Consider the following 20,481-nt stretch of genomic DNA (forward strand, 5'->3'; position numbering starts at 1 on the left):
AAGCTCAAGCTGACGATGAAGAAGAAGCCCAGGTAACGAACGATGAGCTGCTCGCGGTGGTGAAAGCCTTAAAATCAGGAATCCTCCGGAACCATACGGTATCCCCAACGTAGTTCTGAAAGCAGCAATCCAAGAAAACCCGGATTTGTTCAGGATCGTGCTGCAAAAATGTATTGAGGAGGGTAACTTCCCCGACATTTGGAAGCGACAAAAGCTGATGCTGCTGCTGAAACCAGGCAAGCCCCCTGGATATCCTTCAGCATATAGACCGATATGTCTGCTGGACACAGTTGGCAAAGTGCTGAAGCGAGTAATCCTAAACAGGCTTACGAAATACACGGAGGGAGAAAACGGCTTGTGCGACATGCAACTCGGATTTCGGAAAGGTATATCCACCGTTAATGCCATCCAAACGGTCGAAGAAGCTATGGAGACGGCGTGGAAGCAAAAGAGGAGAGGTAATCGGTACTGCCAGTTGGGCTGCGATCGCCGAATTGCTACACAGATTGGAGGTTTCCCAGATGCTGAGGAGCTACTTTCAAAATCGTACACTGATCTACGAAACACACGCTGGGTTAATGGCCCAACAACCACGGCGGGCATCCCACAGGGTTCTATTCTTTGCCCGACTCTTCTGTACGGACGAGATCGTCGGCTTTGCGCATGGCTATTTGGCAAAGAAAGCTCTCAGTTAATAACTGTGAAAATGCTCATAAGAACACTAAGCGAAGATGCAGGCTCTGTCCCAGTAAGGACGTTAATGCTAAGAAGAAATAGAAGAAGTACTAAATTCGGTTTTTCATTTACTTATTTTGTATAGTTGTTGTATTTGATGAACCAAACATAGATACGGCTGTGTCAACTTTAAAATATGATTGACTTAAATTCAATCCAATAATATTATTGATCAACCATCAAATACGATTCACTGGACAATTATTTTTTCTTGGGCTTTCACGAAGTACTGTAGAGTATATTTTTTATTTGATTGATACTTTATACATTTTTTTCTGGTTGTACTATATACTATATATTCTGGTTATAGTATATTTTCATATAAAGAGCTGTCATTCCAAACCTTGAAATCAGTTTCCTCCTATGATATCATTCTCCTAGAACCGCCGCAGGGTTTTCCATGGCTGGTGTGTGTCATAGGTGCTCTAGCTTTTGACCATCCACATCAAAAGCAGCACAGTGTTTTCTAATTTCGAAAACAAATTCAAACAACATCATAACAACACTGACGCAATCGGACAATACACGTCCTTTGGCCTCGCCCTCCGGCCCCCTCCCTCCATCCTCTTACACACATTCCACTTCTATGGCATCGTCTTCTTCAAGAACACATAGGGACAACAAAGCAAAAAGCAATAAAGGTTCTCCCGGGAAAGCTGCTTTCGTTTAGTCCCTCTGGTCAGAATGCGCCCCGTCGTCCTTCCAAGAGATCTTTGCATTGTTTTTTGTCATTGTCGTCCGTCACTGACTGTTGCCCAGTCTGCTCCCAATTTCCCCACCTAGCTACCGCCGTCTCCCCGTCAACGCGTGCAACGATGTATGTTTGTTCTCAGCATCCAGTTATGTGTAGTCAAACAGCATGAAAGGAGCTTTTCTCGAAATGGACTTTCTCTTTCGATCCGGGGAACTGACTGACATCACCCCCCTCCCCCTCCATACATTTTCTTTCCCCCACCAAGTTATCTGAATGGAACGTGTGGCTGTTTCGAAAGATGACCGGTTTGGATAAATATACGAGTACGGGAGATACGTTCCATACTTGTAAGAACAAATGTAGGTGTCGGTATCTCATCTTTGGCTCCCAGTTCAGAACGGGGTCATAAAGGATTGACTACAAAGTTGCCCAAGCAGCAGAAATTGAATGGCTGTAGAATAGATTTGTTGGAGCAGCAGCATTATAATGACCGGACATAGAGCAAACTCCGTTTCCAAAGGAACTTCTGAGGTCTATTGTGGGCAGACATCTCAGATAGGTAAAGATATGAGTAAACACAACAAGAAAAGGTTACTGTCAGATGTTCGGTGTGGGAAAATGGGACGTGATAGAGGTTTGTTTGGACTTCGTATGAATCACACAATGCCAATACTCCGTACGTTTCAAGTAAAATAGTTCAATCGAATTAGATTATTCGATGGAAGACCTTGTATTTTGTCATATCGAGAGAATGCCTTTCATGTAACCACCAAGTACCAAGCTTCAAATGTGAATAATGATAGTACCGTATTCTGGGGAAGCATTGATCAGTTTTTTGTACTATTATACAGTAGTTTCTCTATTACATCACGGATCATCATAGCATTTTAATGCAACATAATGCAATTTGAATTTTACTTAGTTTGCAAGATGTCCATCAAAAACCTGTTTTGTATTTGATGAAACATAAAGCATTTTACGATGTTGTTCATTTTTCTATTGCAGATACGTCATTTTTTTTTTCTCTGCTTTATTCAAAAAGGCAAGTTTATTTCCAGGATTACTCTCCATAAAAGCTTTCTTTTCTTGTAATACACCATCTTGATTGGACCACTTGCCAATTTTTCGACTTTGTCCGAATTGGGTCCTGTCTGGTACTGGGGTATCTCCCCCTATATATTATTATGAGAGGTGCCTGAAGAGCAAATAGTTTCAACTGCAATGCACTTCAACGGTAGTTAAGTGCAAGGGCAGTTTCAAAGCCCATTTCATGAAATAGATAATATCGAAAAGTATTCCAATAAATAAAATTTAAGTACTCTCAGCTTCCTTCCCACAAAAGTCGACCACATCGTGCCTCTGAGCCCTTCTTCAGTCAACAATTATTGGCCAATTTCCTCCAGTTCCGGCCCTAACGAGCGCTACCATTTGACAGTCCTGTCTGCCAAACGATGCTCGGCACAAAACGATTGAACAAAAATTGCAATTTCATGCAATCTGCCGGCGAAGCAATGATGTCTGCCAATCAGCATAAACAGGCAGTCGTTCGGAATCTTGTTAGTCGGTCGGTACATTCGACAACCACTCAATCCGAATCGCTCCGCCGTGCCGTGTTTTATGTGGGCAGAAGATCATGTGGTCCCATGGGCGTAGTTAGAAAATATTCAAAATCAACTTCCAAAATCCTGCTTCTGTGTTTAGGTTTCAATGAGCACTTTCACAGTTATTAACTGAGAGATTTCCTAGCCAATGGACAATTTATAGGTCAAGTTTATTGAAAAGTGATTTTTTTATAAACAGATGAATTAAATTTATCTGTTAAAAGGAACTGTTAACACTAGCTGATATTTATTCTTACCTAATAGCGATGATGGATATCCCTGATGGAAATCCTGACTACGCCCATTGTATTGCCCCATAAGTAAGAAATCATCGCCTCTGCTGGCGTGTCAAGTACACTCACCTGTCCAGTGCTTTTGAGATAGTTGTACGTTTGATGGAGATTACTGTCCGCCGGCACTAGGCCGCGATGCTGGTTCTGCTGACCGTGGCCCTGGTTGGCTGCAGATCCGGCCGATGCAACTGCAAGTAGAGCCAAAGTGAAAAGAGAGATAGTTAGAGAAATGACTGAGTAAAAGTGCAATAAACCGCCGAGTCGAGTCGAGTAGTTCGAATTGTGACCAATAAATTAGCCGGTTTGACCACAGCTATGGGTTAGTGGGATTGTTTTATGTTTATTTTTGCATGAGATTTTACGACATCGACATCGGTCTAATAGTTGTTGACTACGTGGGAACGATGTGCTCTGAAGTTTGGCCTCTTCGGAGCATTTTGCAATATAAATAAACGCTCAGGAAGCGACTTTGTAGTAGCGTGTTGAAATGTTGCTGCTTCACCTTTCAACGCAACGCAGACGCCGCCACCGCCGCAATGATCTATCGGTTGACCTAAAGTCTGACCCTCCTGTTTTGGGGGCATCCGTTGGCAACCCGATTTGATGAATGGAGGAGCTGGTGCACCGATGGCCACCGAGAAGTAGGTTCCCTAATAATGAGTGGCGGTTCAGACGGCCGTTTCAATACAAATAAAGTCAGGTCTCTTATAAGAAGCTGCCACTCTCTTTCCTCCCACCAAGCTGTTTTCAATCGGATGAAACTAATTTTTTCGTATGAACTAATTATCTACTAAATTCCTCTTCAATTACTTGGATGTTAGCGGAGAAATTGCGGGGGGTGTAAAGTGTATGGCAGCGTCTAATAGGAGACTCGACCGTTTACGATTTTCCATACAAAATGATTAACTTTGGGCGGTTATATCTGCATTACACAGCGTAACAAAAATCACACGCGCGTGTCTCTAGAAGATTTGGAGTTGCTAAATCTTATGGCGTTCTCAGAAATATTCCATCACGTCACAATTTTGGGCTGCAGGTCGCCAAAGTTTTAGAAGGACTGGTTTTATTGATGTTTACAGGAAATTCAAAGTAGGATTTGTCAACTTTTTTAGTGATTTTATCCAACAAGCATGCAAAATAGGACTCCTACTTTGATTGAAGATATAATTTGGTAGAAATTGAACAATTAAATTTAGATTTAATAGACTTTTACAGCATGCTGGGTGGTATTTTTTTTTTAATTCTCCATTTTACTTAACCTATTGAGCTCTTATTCGCCAGCTTGGGCATCATCAGAGCGAATTCAAATTTGACAGTTCTCGAAAACTTATTCAAACAGACTCAAGTCGAAAAAGTATACAAAGTTACTTTATCGATTCTACTTGTTTCGCAGACGAAATTCTACACATTTTGCTCTAAACCAACTCGATTTTTCACTTTTAGAACGTTTACTTACCGGAATTACAAAACGACGAAAGTAAGATTTTCAACTTTCGCTACCTAACCACTACTTTCGCCGCTCCGCTGTATGGAGAAACAAAGTGACTTAACCACGAATCAAAACAAAACACTACTTGAGCCGATTTTACACTGGTACAAAAACGTCGAAAGTAACTGAATAAATCGGCTTATCATTTTGTAATAAATTTTTGTGGGAAATAACAGGAACTCCCTAGTTTTTGAATGCGAGCTATTTGTATGCAAAATTTAAGCAAACTACACGGCGAAAAAATGTAAAAAAGGTGATTCATTTTAAAACAGTTTTTGTAGACAGGTTGTGATTCTTCTGAATTAATTTTCTCAAAACTGTATGGAAGTTACTTACGTCGATTTGAAAAAGTAATCGAGAGTTGTTCTGCTTTATCGATTAAATCTATTTGTGGATCTGATCCGATGTTACCTGTGATGTTGCTTTTTTCCAGAGAGAGTCCAGAGAGAAGTCCATTATTCCTTGCCGTTGGTCGATCGGCATGTTATCCAGGTACATTAGAGCATATTCGCTCAGAAGAGGGTCAGTTGTCAGTCCGCTTTCAGACGGCCATGGTGTTGGACGGGTGAAGCTCGTGTAGTTTTCAAGCGGACTGACGAGAAGTTTTTTGTTGGGGGGGCTGGGAATCAAATCCATGACGATCCGCTTATGAAGCGAATGTGTAGCCAACTACGCCACGTTGCCCCCCATATGCTGGGTGGTGTCGTCAAAAGTCATAGAAAGAAATTGAGGTCGAATTATGTGAAACATTCAGCGACTAGAAAGCACTATACTGACCCAAGATATTCGTCAAAGTTAAAGTGTCGGTCGACTGCTCTCGAAACTAACTGTATATTCAACTTGTATTCATATTCTGGCTTCGGATGGCAACACTGTTCAATTATTATTAAAAGAGCTTCCATACCCAGGTGCTTATTGATTGCACTTGAATAAGCTGCGAGCAGAAGACTGCTTTCAGCATTTGAATTGGTTACAGCCCCAATAGAGCCGTTTGGTTGCTTAGCTGCTTTCAAAAACAACAAAAACACTGCTGTCTAATCCTTATATGCCTTTAGAAAGCATTTGCAATGCACTGGTTGTTTTTGATACGAAACAATTGGAATGATTGTTAGTTATTGCTTAAATGCTATAAAGAAGAGTGCAGGTAATATGTTACTAATTAAAAAGCACATTGTAGTCCTTTCATTCCTCGCTTGGTTGTGAATTGTGACGTAGGGGGAAATACGCTGCCATTAGATCTTGAAGTATGAGTGAACCGACAAAGCTGAAAATTAATGGGTTGTGCACTACATGTATAGAATTATAGTGATACATTTTTCACATTATTACATGGAGTGGTTCTTGAGATTTGCTTCTTTGAATGGAAAAACGAAGGAAAAATATTATTGTCAGGGAAACTCCAGCTATTATTTGATTGATACATTTTCCTCTATCATGTAAATCATAACAATGTTCATAATCTAAGCAGCCTCATCCTGCTTGTAGGTAATAGACAAAAGAATTGAACCTGGGCGAGGAAAACTCACATTAAGTAGGAAATGAAATAACTACTCGGCGCTAACCCATATGTAGCCTGTCCTGCAGCTCGAGCCATCTCAGCAGCGATGAGAAGAGGAGAGAAGACAAACATTTTGGTTTTGTCTGCTCTTCTGGAAGGCGTTACACTTTTTGTCAGTCAACTGCAACGTTATCGAACAGCTAGCGTTATTTCGCCAAAACCTGCTACGAAGAAGCACTACTGTCAGATATACGTCCAACGAGCATTAAATGCCTTGTCGTGTAGACGCATATTGCTACGTGAGTGCTAGGTTACTTGGGTAACGATATTGAATTTTCGTCAAAATCTAGGTGTATGTTAAATACACTCTACCGAAACACAATACTTCATGTAGCTGGCAAAACTGTTTGAACACTGTGAAGGATAATTGAAAAGCCCAAATTTACACCAAGTTAGATAATAAAATGTTTAGCAAGGTAGAAATAAATTTCTAGTTATATTGAATTCTCAAGCTAGTTATTTGTGTCGACTTTTTCAATAAAGTTGAAGCAAGCGTTCTGTGTCATCCACATAGTTCGAGAAAGCAAATCATAATTATTTTTAACGCTGGCAACACTGTTCCAATAACACGAACGAAAAACAACACTTATGCACGACAACAGCAAAATTTCAGGGAAGCTGGAGCCCAATAATTATCTAATGTTTTGTAAAAGCTACACAGTTCTTGAAAAATGACAACACTGTTCATCAGATAAATTTTGATGTCTCCGATCCAGTGTTATTAGCAATCACTGTAATCGATACGTTTTCGTTGACATTCGGCAGCGCTTCCCCTTGACATTCACAACACGAGCGAGCAAATGAATGTCGGAAAGAAAAATGTTAAGTAAATGTCTCTGACCACGATAGCTTCGCTAGGGAAAGTTACGGTTTTGTTAGTTTCTGTCATTTTTCGTAGTAGCTTTCCCGCAATGTGTGTCACATTCGATATAATAATCAAGATATATTTACTATTTATGTTGTTTCCGAATTTTATGCAAAACTTATGATTCATGCAAATGTCATCGTGTCAGACGACATTCAATTGACAGTTTTTTTTTGTGTTACTCGATTTTCATTCTATCGCTCGTGCTGTGTGTGTGAGAGATGACGGTAGCGGATGAATGCAGAAAAATAAAATGACTGCTGACCATGGCAACGAAACGAACGTCGTGCAAAGTGTCGAATGTTTACAGCACTGCTCTGATCTCAAGTGGAATAATAAATTTGGATCTCAAGATATGTTGGAGTATGAATTAAGCGCTATCATACGATACATTTAACGAAACAAAATTCTTCATATATTTGCCAACACTTCTCTAATAAAAAAAAAAGAAAGCCTGTATATCTCTAATCTATTGGAAGATAGTTGAAAGTTCAAGAAGGTTAGGTATCAATTAGGTTAATTATTGATATATGACAGATTCATCTTTTGTGATTCAGGAAATATTGCATAAAATTGAATGAAAGAACGTTCAAATGTTTCGCTAATTGAAATTGGTTGCATGGAAATATTTACAAATTTTATTACTTTTCTGAGCAATATTACAATTTCTTGTAAATTCTTTAGTGATAACTTAAGATAATTGACCATAAATGCTTCCAGGGAATCTCCAAAAATCTTTCAAAAGGAAAAGAGGTTGAAAAGTAACATTTTAATTAGTACTCTGGAGAGTTTTCACAAAAATCACATCAAACAGCTTCACAAATTCGTGGAATGCCATTTGAAACAGTTGTACAATGTTTTTTGAAGTTTTTCTAAGATTCCACTCAAAATTTCTTGCAACTACTCTAAAAGTTTTTCTGAAGTTACTTCAGGAATTTCTTATAAGATTTTTTAAACTTTATCCCAAACGTTCAATCGATTTTTTTAAAACACTTCGAAAAATGAAATTCAATAAATAATTCATAAAATTTTGCCAGATTTCAGGAAATGATCCACATATACTTTCACGTTTTTTTCTACGCTTACCTTCAACAGTTCTCAAAGCAAATCGTCCTTAATATTATTAAAAAGTTTCATTTATAATTCTTCAATGAATAGTTGCTACGATGTCTGTAGAGAATCAGTCTTAAATTCATCAAGTAATTATGAAGTATGTGTAGAATTTTATCTATTTTTTCTTAATAATTCTATGAAACTGCTTTGTATCGTAACTATGGGATTGCTGTTGAAAGTTTCCATGGCCTTCTTGTGAAATTTCTCCAATAATGTATAAACAAAACTATTCTAAAGGTTTTATTGATAAAGTATTCAGGAGTTTTCTAGTAATTGCATCTCTTAATCTTTCAAAAAATATTCTTGGATGATCTTGTACAGATTTATCTGGGTAGTCTACTCGAGTAGTTTTATAAGCACACCATCACCTATTACGATTTGCAACACTCACACTTTGCTGTCAAATTTTTATATGAGTCGTAAAGCTTGAGCCTGCCCCTTTGAGTGTTACGTAATTTGTGGATAGCGCTAACAAGATTTTTTTTTTATCTTCATGAGTAGTGTTGCAAGCAATCAGAATAATTTTGTATTTCAAAATGGAAATGTATATGAAGTTTGAAGTATACTGAAATATTTGTTATTGCTCGGCTCTGTTTTCTTTCTATAATGGTTATCGCTCTCAATGGTATGGGTGTCCCAGTGTAGATGTGGCTGTGAAACTCAAAGGAAAAAATGTGCACTCTGTCCGGTATACATCCAGAATTCAAGTGGAGTTTTTTTAAAATTGGGTAATACATTCATATGCATTTTAATGAGTTTAGAACACATGTGTGAGTTTCTCAGAGGAATACAAAAACAAACTGTAAGGTACCGCGGGGCAAGTGGGAACGAAAAAAACGATAGTTCAAACAAATAGTTCAATAAAATTTTCAAATGTCAATATTTTTCAAATCCAACAACACAATCTCGTTTTGGCAACATATTTGCTGGTGTGTGCATGAAACTAATCGAATAATTTCGAAATTGTGAAAACCTTGGAAGAAAGTTTTAGAATGAGCCAATGGACGCAGTTACCTCGCTAAGCGGGGCAAGTGGGACACATCCAGTTTCATGCGTCAATCCACATCATTAAGTCAATTATTACATTAATAGGATTGATAAGTCATAGATTTTTAATTTTAAGTACATATTTGATGTACATAAGGGATCAACCATAAAATACGTTACGTTTTAGGAAGAAACCCTTTATTTAGTAGTATGTCACCTCACATTTAATATTAACTGAAAATTCCTCAATAAAAGCGTAAAGAGGAATTAAACATGTTCAAAATATATCATTTATAAGTTCTTTATTAAAATGTAGCACATAAACAATCATGATTGACGAATTTATAAATATGTTTTGTTATTATTTATATACATGACAGAAAACCACCTTATGGGATGGAATTGTTTTCCATCACTACTTAATTTGGTAGGAATAACAAATAAAGTTCAAATAACATAGAAAAGTAATCGTTCTCATGATGCATTTCAAATTGCAGCTGTGTGTTTGTTCAATTTTGAAGTCGTATTTCAAAAATAAAAAATTTATTAAAAAATAAAGAATAATAATAATTTTCTTCTCCCTCTTATGCAATTACGTAATTTGAGGTTGATCTTATTTGATAAAAATCATTTGTACGAATGTTTTAGCGCTACTCTCTAGCAAAATGTATGAAACGCGTACGAAAAGTTTTGATTCTGGTTTTTGTTTTGATAGGTCCCACTTACCCCAGGTACAAATATATTTTGGGGTAAGATAGACCATCGAAAATTTCATATGAAATGAAAACAAAATACTGGTTTATCGTTAGAAGCTTGTAATAATAATAAAAATTGTAGCTTACTGATGGAAATTCGATTTAAAACACATTTATTTTTTGCGAGTCAATGCAAGACGTGAAACGTGTCACAATTTGTCATGCAAGTTGAAAATGGCGCTGACCTGACAACTGTTACATGAACCACATGGTAATAAAAATAACAATATGTTTAGTACTAAATATATTCCTTGTCATTGTATCTTCAACTTTCTAGAAGAATACCCCCATGAAAAACTTTTCCTAGTTGAGCTATGACGAAACGCCCCACTTACCCCGGATTCTCACTTGCCCCGGGGTACCTTATCTGACTAACGTATGCGATTGTTCGTGAGTTCAAATGTCACTAAGTTCTATGGACCAATAGGCCTTTTCATGAAAGGTTTCAAATCAGCTGGTTTGGAAGCACTTTGACAGTTTTTGTATGGAAATGACAATCCACCAATGTAAACAAATGCAAACACGGACCTGTCACTTGAAAAGGCTTATGGACCAATGCACGAGTTCACTCGTTGACGTTTGAGCGGTGCCGTGTTATTTATGTGACCATGGAAACGAGTGAACTTGGCACCACTCAAACCAGTTGGCAACCGCTCTTCGCTCGCGACAGACGTACTTTTACAAAGCTCATCAAGTGTACAGTGATTCCTGTAGCGAAACATTTTTGCATTCATGCAAGATGTCGTCGTACAGGAAAAATACATTGGTCGTGGACTTCAGTGTCCTCCCCAAACGGCCAATACTAGAACAAGTTGAAGAGTTCCTTAAGGATGTCATTAAGCTTGACATGGCCGACGTAAGGAACATTCAACTACATAACGTCAAAAACTGTGTATTCATCGAGATGAATGACGCAGGCATAGCCCCGCGGCTACAAAAGCTACATCACCTCCGCTACTTCTTCATACATGAAGGAATCAATTATTACATCCCGGTGTACGTTGATGGACCCACAACTACCGTGAGGATCCACGATCTGCCTCCTCAAATGAGCAACAATACCATCATCGAACACCTACAGCAGTACGGGAAAGTTATTTCCATACAAAATGAACTATGGAAGAATTACTTCTCAGGTATACCGAACGGAGTAAGAATTGTTCGAATGAGAATGGACAAGCCGATACCATCGCACATAGTTGTGAACAACGAGGGTACATACGTTAGCTACTCTAACAACAGCGATCGTCCGACGGGTCGTTGTACCAAAAAACAAGAACAACAGCAACGACAAAAAACATCATCTAGCTCGGCCAAAGAGCAAAAGAACAACGGCAAACAGTGCGACGCAGTTGATACACCAAAAGATCCAAGCGACGACGACGACGACAACGATGACAGAGAGAAGAATACCAACGACAACGACGATGAATTCGGAAACGAAACGGCAGCGGAGAATGATTCTGCGAAGCGGCGGTTGTCAACCGAGTCAAGCAATGGAACGAGAGAAGAAAATGTTGCAAAACGATCATGTGCCCTGGTTACCCAGAAATCTGATGTAGAATGGACAGTGATCACTAGATCGAAGAAAAAATGAATGTTTTTTGTAAGTTGTACGAAACGACACGAATGCACTTTCAGTGTAAAGTGTCAAAAATAAAAACTAAAAAAATAAAAAAAAAAAAAAAAACCACTCAAACGTCAAATTAATGAACTCGTGCATTGGTTCATAAGCCATAAGACGTTTCAGCGGCGTGTTATTTTTGTGACCATGGGAACGAACGAATTTGGCACCGCTCAAACGTCAAATTCGTGAACTCTTGCATTGGTTTATATTACTAAAATATTACATATATTGCTGTGTGCGTTTGAAATGCAAGTATCAAATGCGGGAACACCAAACGCGATAAGATTTTTCACAAGAAATGCGATGTCAAAGATAGATTTCTGGCTAGGGCGGCGGTGATTTATGGAATCGTTGCCAGGTGATCTTGGATTGTTTTGTGATACCGCATTTGGAGGACGTTTACTCAACATTTGCATCTCAAATGCAAACAGCAATATAATGCAACTCTAGCAGTTTTGCCAAGTATAACATGAACTGTGATCAAACATATATATAACACTAGATGACATACATTTCATAACATTTGAATTTTGTATCTAGCAGTTGATTTGATATCAGAATGTTCCATAAATTCGAATACAACTTTTCATCTTTGTGTAGGTGCGCACCATGTGCATCCTGTGTATTGGCATTGGTGTCAGCTTTAGCCTTATATATAGGCCTAACCTGAGACGAGACTCGCGAAGACGGGTTTCTTTTTCTGTGATTGCTGAGTTTTTTTGTTATTCCACTTTGTGTTTATACAAATCATGCGCAAGCCGCTCAAACCCTCACATGAACCTCCCAGCAAAAAACGATTGCGTTTGCATCACACCGAATCATAAATAGCCTTTCGAGTGAAATGTCATGCCAGCAAACGTAGCAGACATTACAAATAACTATTACACACTCAGCTCAAATCACCGAAGTCGGTAATTCGTTTACCGAAATCTCAACAGCTGAACGGTCGGTAATTCATTCGGTAAACGAATAAATTACAGAACGGTCGGTAATTCGACAATTGCAGCTCAGCTGTCAAAAACAACCGAATGTTCGGTAATCGTTTACCGAAGAACGGTAGTCTCGGTGCTCACGTTTTCTCTCGGAATCTCACATTCTCACTAAGAAAAAGACCCAAACTATGCACAATATATCATCTTTATTTTATCAAACAAATCATACAATTGCGTGTATCCTGCTCCGTCGAATACAAAAAAAGTGAAGGTAGATTCCATTTAAATGAGGGGAGAGGAGCACCCGATGATCCCGATGATTTTCACTTGAAGCGATACTGGTGGAAGCGCGATCGGATCCATTGGATTCAGATGCACACAAGAACTATCGTCGCTGATATCTGGATCACGATCTGGACTGCGAATAATGTTGATGGTTAATACGTTATACATGCATATAGACTAGTTGACTTACCTCCACCGTTATAACATTTGCACAACTTCTCAATTTAGTTAAATTAACTCTAATAAACATAAATACGTGCACCGATAAGAATTCCATGGCAACAGGAAAAAAAAAAAACGATTCAACGCTGTCAACAAGCCATCTATCGCAGGGGGCCACCAAAAGACTATCTCCCCGTAGCTCACAACAAAAACACGTTGAAGATAGTTTCTCCTTTTATTTAGTGGCTTACACAATTGTTTACTCGTTTACTTGCGTATTCCTAGAAATCGTGTAATTTTTGAGCAATAGCACACTAAAATCAATTCCGTCATTATGCGCCTTACCCAGCTTAAACCCACGTTAATGAGTAGTTATAAGTTAACGTGAACAACCCAAAACTGTCAGATTTCCCAAAATTGTCATTTTCCCAAAAGTGTCAAAATCATGTTGACCACGGTTCATGTATATGTGGTTGACAAGCTTGGAGGGCCCGTGATCTATCGAAGTCGGTGATCTATGAGCACGATTACCGAACTTTCAGTACAATATTTACAGTTTTCGGTAATACTGAAGATTTACAGATCCTTCGGTAAAATATTTGACAGATTGGCCATGGTTCACCGAAACTCAGTAATTTCGATGATGGTAATCTGTCAAAAAGTGGTCGTTTACCGAAATATCGGTAATTTGACGAATTACCGATCAGATTCAGTAAATTTATTTACCGAACACTCACAGTCTGTTTAAGTGTGTATTGTGTTTAGATTTTTAAGCAACTTTGGAAAAAACTGCTCCGTCGACTGAGGTTTTTAATAACAGTTTATTTTGAACACAATACTTTTCACTTTTTCAGCCATAAAAACGGCGGGCTGCATTTGACGTTTCGTGACAGCGGAATCTGGGCTGCATATGACGTTGATAGTTTTCCTCTTCACGAGTTTCTCTCAGGGCCTAACGACGCGCATGATGTTCACTTGCTGTCATTTGATGTTTGTTTACCGCGCATGATGAAAGAGTACCGCGACGTCATAGTTAAGTTGTTTGCGAGAGGTGAGCGACCCAGTGACATATTCCGGCGGTTGAATTCCCACGCAGTGAAGCGTCGGTACCGGCAGACGAGCTTGGTCAGCAGCCATCAACGTTCGCCAAAAATGAACCACTCGTTCCGGACCCAAAATTAAGTTCTTTAAACTCAAACTGGAGTTTAAGCTTTTAGTTTTTACCCGCAGTTGGGTTGTTTTGTCTCTCTTTCGTAACAGCCATGTTGATAAAATCAGAGAGAGATGCACCGACCCAGTGTCGATTGTCCGTGGAAAAAGCCACACTTGGGATCATTCGAGTTTACCTAAATTTAAGTTGTTTTAACCCACTACTGAGACTTCCAAAGCCTCTAACGCTGGGTGGATTTGTTTTGCACTGAGCTGTTTTTTCCGCTGTTCTAAAACGAAAACTAGGGGGATTAGGGGCATAATGTACACATTAAGTAAATGCTTGTTTTAAGACCACAAATTGGTAATATTTTTTCAGTTACCCTCAACTGGATAGTTCGTTAGTTAGTACGATGTGTTGCATTCATTCGTGGCGAAAAAATCATATCAATTGTCAGAAAAACCAGATAGAATGAAAACGAGATGGAATTTAGAGAATATTATTTTTTCATTAGCATGAAAAAACTTTTCTAGGTTAGTCACTTTTCATTAAAAATATTTCTTCAACCGCTTTGCTTATAAACCAATTTGAGTTCAGAAGATAATTGAAACAAAACATTGAGTCAAACAGTTTAAATAAAATACAAATTTCACACAGTGCATGAACATTAGATGTAATATGCATATTCTTAGAGAATAAGAGGGTGTCCATTCCGCTCCGTTTGTTTTTATTTACCCCTAATACCCCTATTACCTACCTACGAATTTAGGTTGTCCTACGTTATGTTTATTTTTTATTGCAGTGTTGTCAACTACTTTGTTTGTTGTATCAGGTATGGCATTATTCCTGCATCACCCAACATTCGACGTTTGCTCACTTTTAAATTTCAATATTGCGATGAATTCAGATCAAATTGCAGTGAACTTATATTTATTTGAACAGATTTTTTGTATTTTTTATGACTTTGACAGCATCATGAGCATTAATTTGGTGTGTAGAATTTAATTATTTATTGAACCCAAATATACAATAATTTAGAAGCATTCTAATGCAAACAAACGGTGACCGGCTGTGCATCATTTGGAAACCACTGCCGCGCCAATAGAGAAAGGATTTTCCACCCGCAATTGGCGCTAGCTACCAGAAGCCATTCTGTTTCTTTGAATATTCGTTCAAATTAATATCAGCCAAATCACCTTTAGTTTATCATCGAAATATAGCAGCCAGCAGCATCGCCGTCGTCATCGTCGTCGTCGTTTGCAAATCCTTTCACATCGCCAAACTGATCAGTTTGCCATTCACTGCCTGCTGCAATCTATCGTGGTCGTGAATGCTTTTGCAGATGCTATTCTGATGGCGTTCGCGAAACGACTTTTCCGGAATGCTTTCGATTGCTATTTTCCTAACTAGGGGAAGCCTTTATAGTTGGAAAACGTAGGCGAAACTCCGCGCGAAGGTACCTACCTGAAGGCGTAGTAGCATTTAGCGTTGATAGAGAATTCGCTGAACGGCGAATCGTTCATTTTGCTGATGAACTATTATCGACACGCTCAGCTCGCCACCCACATCTGCTGTCAATATTGACCCGCTTCGGAAAGGGGTGATGATTGAGCAAGTGTTGAAAGAAACCTTTTTTTTCCTTAAGTATGGGGGAGGTGTTCGAGCGGAAATGAGAAATTAATTTCAGGAGAGGAAATCTTCCATTTTTTTAGGAAATCTAATCGTTCAGTCCTTAAGGACAAGGTTGACAGAGCTGTAGCTGTGTTCGATCGAAAATCACAAGTTTCACGTCAAAAACAACAAACAATAACACACTTAGATCATCAAAAATTTACATCATATGTGCCTAACATGCAAGTGAAATATAAATTTAAGTTACAATTGACGTAATTTTACGTCACATTGAACAGAATATTGTTCGGATCACAAAAAATCAGTCACATTGGACGTAATTTAACAAGAACGATGATGATTAGTTTTTTCTTACAGTGTACTTTTTCAAATTTGGAATGATATCATTGAAATCACCAAAACATTTATAACAAATGGTTTGAATTGAAATCTAAAAAAAAGTTTGCAAATCCGGCCCTGGGCACATCCAATGATTGAATCTTTAGAAACCACAAGATGTGCCCCATCACCTTAATTGCTCTTGAAACCAATTCGCTCCAAATAAAGTCAATCCTGTCCAAGGCTTCCTCGTCCTGACCGCCCCTCCCATGAAAAACTCCAAATCTATATCGGTTATCACGATTTTCAGATCCTACAGATGTGCCATCCTTTCCGGCAATTTAATCCGACCACTCAATTGTCTAATGTGTTTCCGTTTTGTCTTCCTTCGTTGCCCAAAAAAAAATATACCGAAGACAACGAACGAAACACAAAGACGCGTCCGGAGGAATCTAGTTTTCACTTCATTTGATTGACTTTTCACCGATGTTCGGTTCCCTTTTTTGCTCATTTTCGATGCCATTTTCTTCAGGTTCACAAATTTTCCAATTCGTTCGTTCCGGACTGTGTAGTCTTTTTTTGTGTTCCTGACTGCTGGGAAAGCACAGTTAGAAGGCAAGCCGGTATCGAAAGATAATTCTCTACCATTGTGCTTTTCTTTCATTTTTCCTGACAGAAGCGAGGGAAAAAGCTACAGTGTAGGAAAACGATTTCCACTTGATTAAATGTAGTTTTCTTTCACCCTTTTTGTATGATTTGGCTTTTAGATTTTGTTAATTTTTGCTAGATAAGTTTCGTTTGGTGATATTTGCGAACTTTTTTGTTATAAAGTGGAACGCAAACATATTTAATGGATATTTAATATCGAATATCCAATAATTCAATTATTTTTAAACGTTTAAACGTTGCAAAATATAATAGGCAAAGTATATCAGTAATGGACATAGTGGTTCCCTATACGCAGGCTTTATTTTGCTCATCTTGATCTGATAGATGGAGCGACCTCGTACGCTCACAACAATTATGAGTCAGCATTCGATGTTGGTTGAATAATCCGTGGCAGAGAGAGTGGAGAGAAACGTTGGCTCTATCCAAACGCACATCTTCCATTTGACAGCTCTAGCTGCGAGGCTCTGCAAACGCATCATCATTGCTTTTGGGATGAACTGAGAATGGTTTCTCCGTCAACGCAAGAGCATGATTTCGCTTTCCTCTTTGCCCTTTTGGGCAAAGAGCTACAAAGAGACAACGAAGAGCTGTCTGGAAATGCTCTTCCCCGAACTGAGAAATGGGAAAACATGCTCTCCCTCTAACTGAGAAAGGGAGAAAATAATCTCTTTCTCTTTTAAGCACTGAGGTTGTCAAAACAAACTCTTAACCACTGTGGGAATGAAAATAACCAACCACAAACGTGTCAACTCTTCATCCCGCAGAGCTCGTACGCTCAGTTTGTGTGTGGGTAAAATCGCTTCTCTTTTGTAGTTGATCATTAAAAGGGGGAGAAAGAGGATAAGTCAAGAGCAAGGAAGAAGCCTGCCTATACGTAAAATTTTCACTTTTTCAATATTTTCGAATGTTTTAACGCTAAGATATAATATTTATCTTACTACAAAAACTTACAAATTAATTAAAAACAAACAAGACGACTAAATTAACATGCATGGTGAAATGGGGAATCACTATGGTCATAACTACCCTAGTTTCAAAAGTGGCGAATTTAAAAACAAAAATAAAAACTAAGATTTTGCTGACATATAAAACTAACAAAGATCATGGCATATTTTGAATTCAATTAGTTTCTGTTTATTATCTTTTATTTGTCTTAAAACGGTTCTTTGGTAGTGTATACTAATTTGGTTTTGTCAAGGGTTTTAAAAACAGAAACTGGTAACAAACTGAAGATGTTCTCAACGGCTGGAAAATTGTTTAGAGAATGTTTATAGTTGAATGAAAAAATAACTATTGTTGGTGACTATATTTGCATCTGCCTTACACTAGCGTTAGCGTTAGCGTAGTTACGGTATACTTCGTAGATTGGATACTAGCAACATTCATGTTTCTGTTTAATAATCTTATCCTGACTGCTTTCAGGAACAAGGCAGGGGAGTATACCTTGTTCTAATCATAAACTACTAAATGCATGAACATCGCTATTCCCGGCCACGCCCATCTTTACCGTAACTTGGGATAGGGGTAGGAAATGTTGATGTAGCACTTACTTAATGAGAGGCCACCGACTCAGCGACACCCTCATAAGTGCTACGGAGTTGGAGGTTGGGGGAGGTTTATGGTCAGTATTCGCCTAGAAAGCTGGCGATAGACGGTTAGCATTTGTTGTTTAAGTGTTTTCAATTTAATCTTTTGGATGCCGGCAATCAAAAGAGAGAACAATAATTTATTTATTGTATAAATAGTATTTCGCGTAATGCTTGTCGATTGTACAGTAATATTTCTTGCTCGTTAGCCAGTAAAAAGCAAAACCGATCCCCCAAGGTCATCGGATTGTAAAACCCAAACATTTAAAATCGCTCGTAAAAAAAAGTAAATAAATAAATAAAAATCCGGCTGTATGGTATTTATATTTGCATCTGCCTTACACTACCCACCATAAGTATGGAATCGTTGCAATGCTGAGTATTGCAGCACTTTTAAGTTTAGCATCACCCAAAATCCAGTGATAAAAGTTTTATCAACAAAAATAAAAAACGCAGGGGCTCAAAGACGTCTTTTTTAAGATGACCTCAAAAATACATTGATCTAGCACTTCAGCATCACGAGATAATTTTCATTTTAGGCGATGCTGAACTTTTCAAGGTGCTGCAATATTCAGTATGAGTGTTGCAATACGCGATTCCATACTTATGGTGGGTAGTGTATGTAGGGTTAAAAAACTTATCTAAAACCGTCAAAAATTCCAATTAAAGATTGTTCCAGAATTTGTTTGGTTTGATTTCAGTATATGTAATTTGGCATTAAGCCTCTAGCATTTATTCCAAAAATCCCTTTAAAATTCAATGTGGATGTGGGCTTGGGTTCTTGAATCTAATCTTGCAGGGGTTTTAACCGGAAATGAATTTAATAAAAACATTTTTTTGTGAACTGCCTCGTAGATGTTTCCTCCTACAAATGCTTCATTCAGACGATCAAGTCTTAAATTAGACGATTCTTGCATTAATCTTCAATCAACTTTTCCTAAAACTACCCAAGGGATTTTTTTCGACTATTTCATAGAATTTTCGAGAAAATTTTCCGAAAACTTTTGGGAATACTCTGCTGATTTTTTGGACCCTTCTTTGCACTTTTCTTTCTTCAGGTTTCCATAGGTATTCTCTAGAGAATTGCTTAGAAAATAAGGATTTCTGAGGAATTTCAAAAGGTCAAAATTGATTTGCTTGGACGGATTTTTTTTCTTTATTTTGAAATAAAAGATTTTCACCCCCTTTTTCCTTATTGTTTCCTCTTCAATCTCTTGACCTTTTAACTTTTTGATTTTTCGATGTTTTAAATTCTATTTATTGAGTGATTCCTTGAAAAAATATGCAGAGTAATTCCTACAGAAAAGCCAAAAGAAATACCATCAGTAATTTTTGCCCAAGCATTCATCCGAGAATTTTGTACAAAATCTTCTAGTGTTTTTGGCAAAAAGTTCTTTCTGTGATTCCCAAAAAAACTTAAAAAAATCTTAATTCCTGTTTTTGGAACAAATGCTTTTAGCAGTTTATTCAAACGTGCAAGCCAGAAATTCCACGATTCTTGCATTAGTCTTCAATACGATTTGTCTAAAACTACCCAAGGAATTCCTTTCGACTATTTAATAGATTTTTCGCTGGAAAATTGTCCGAAAACTTCTAGGAATACGCTGCTGATTTTTTGGAGACTTCGTTGAACTGTTCTTTTTTAAAATCCTTCAGGTTTTTATTAGGTGTTTTCTAGAGAATTCTTCAGAAAATAAGGATTTCTAAGAAATTCTTCCTAGTTCATAGGTCCAAGGACAAAATCTTAAAGAATAAAACGTCAAAAATAGACAAAGTCGAAAAACAAAAGGTTGGAAGAACAAAAGGTCGGAAGTGATTTGCTGGGTCTATTTTTTTCCTTTTTTGAAAACACATTTTCGGCCTTTTATGCTTTCTCTTTTCCTCTTCAAACTGTTGCTATTCCTGCTTTCTAATTTATCGATGTTTTAAATTCAGTTTATTGAGTTATTCTTTCAAAAATACGCTGTAAAATTCCTACACTAAAGCTTAAAGAAATACTATCAGTAATTTTTACCCAAGCATTCCTACGA

General features: G+C 37.9%; 1 protein-coding gene across 1 annotated transcript in view; it reads right to left on the reverse strand.

Moving 5' to 3' along the window:
* Positions 1-20,481, reverse strand: part of LOC5567622 (heparan sulfate 2-O-sulfotransferase pipe) — a 740,869-nt gene that overhangs the window by 16,132 nt on the left and 704,256 nt on the right. Inside the window, exon 4 of the mRNA XM_021840814.1 lies at positions 3,393-3,511. Within this exon, the coding sequence (XP_021696506.1) occupies positions 3,393-3,511 (119 nt within the window). The remainder of the gene's footprint in view (positions 1-3,392; positions 3,512-20,481) is intronic.

Source organism: Aedes aegypti, chromosome 2 (assembly GCF_002204515.2).
Source record: "Aedes aegypti strain LVP_AGWG chromosome 2, AaegL5.0 Primary Assembly, whole genome shotgun sequence".
NCBI classification, from domain to species: domain Eukaryota; kingdom Metazoa; phylum Arthropoda; class Insecta; order Diptera; family Culicidae; genus Aedes; species Aedes aegypti.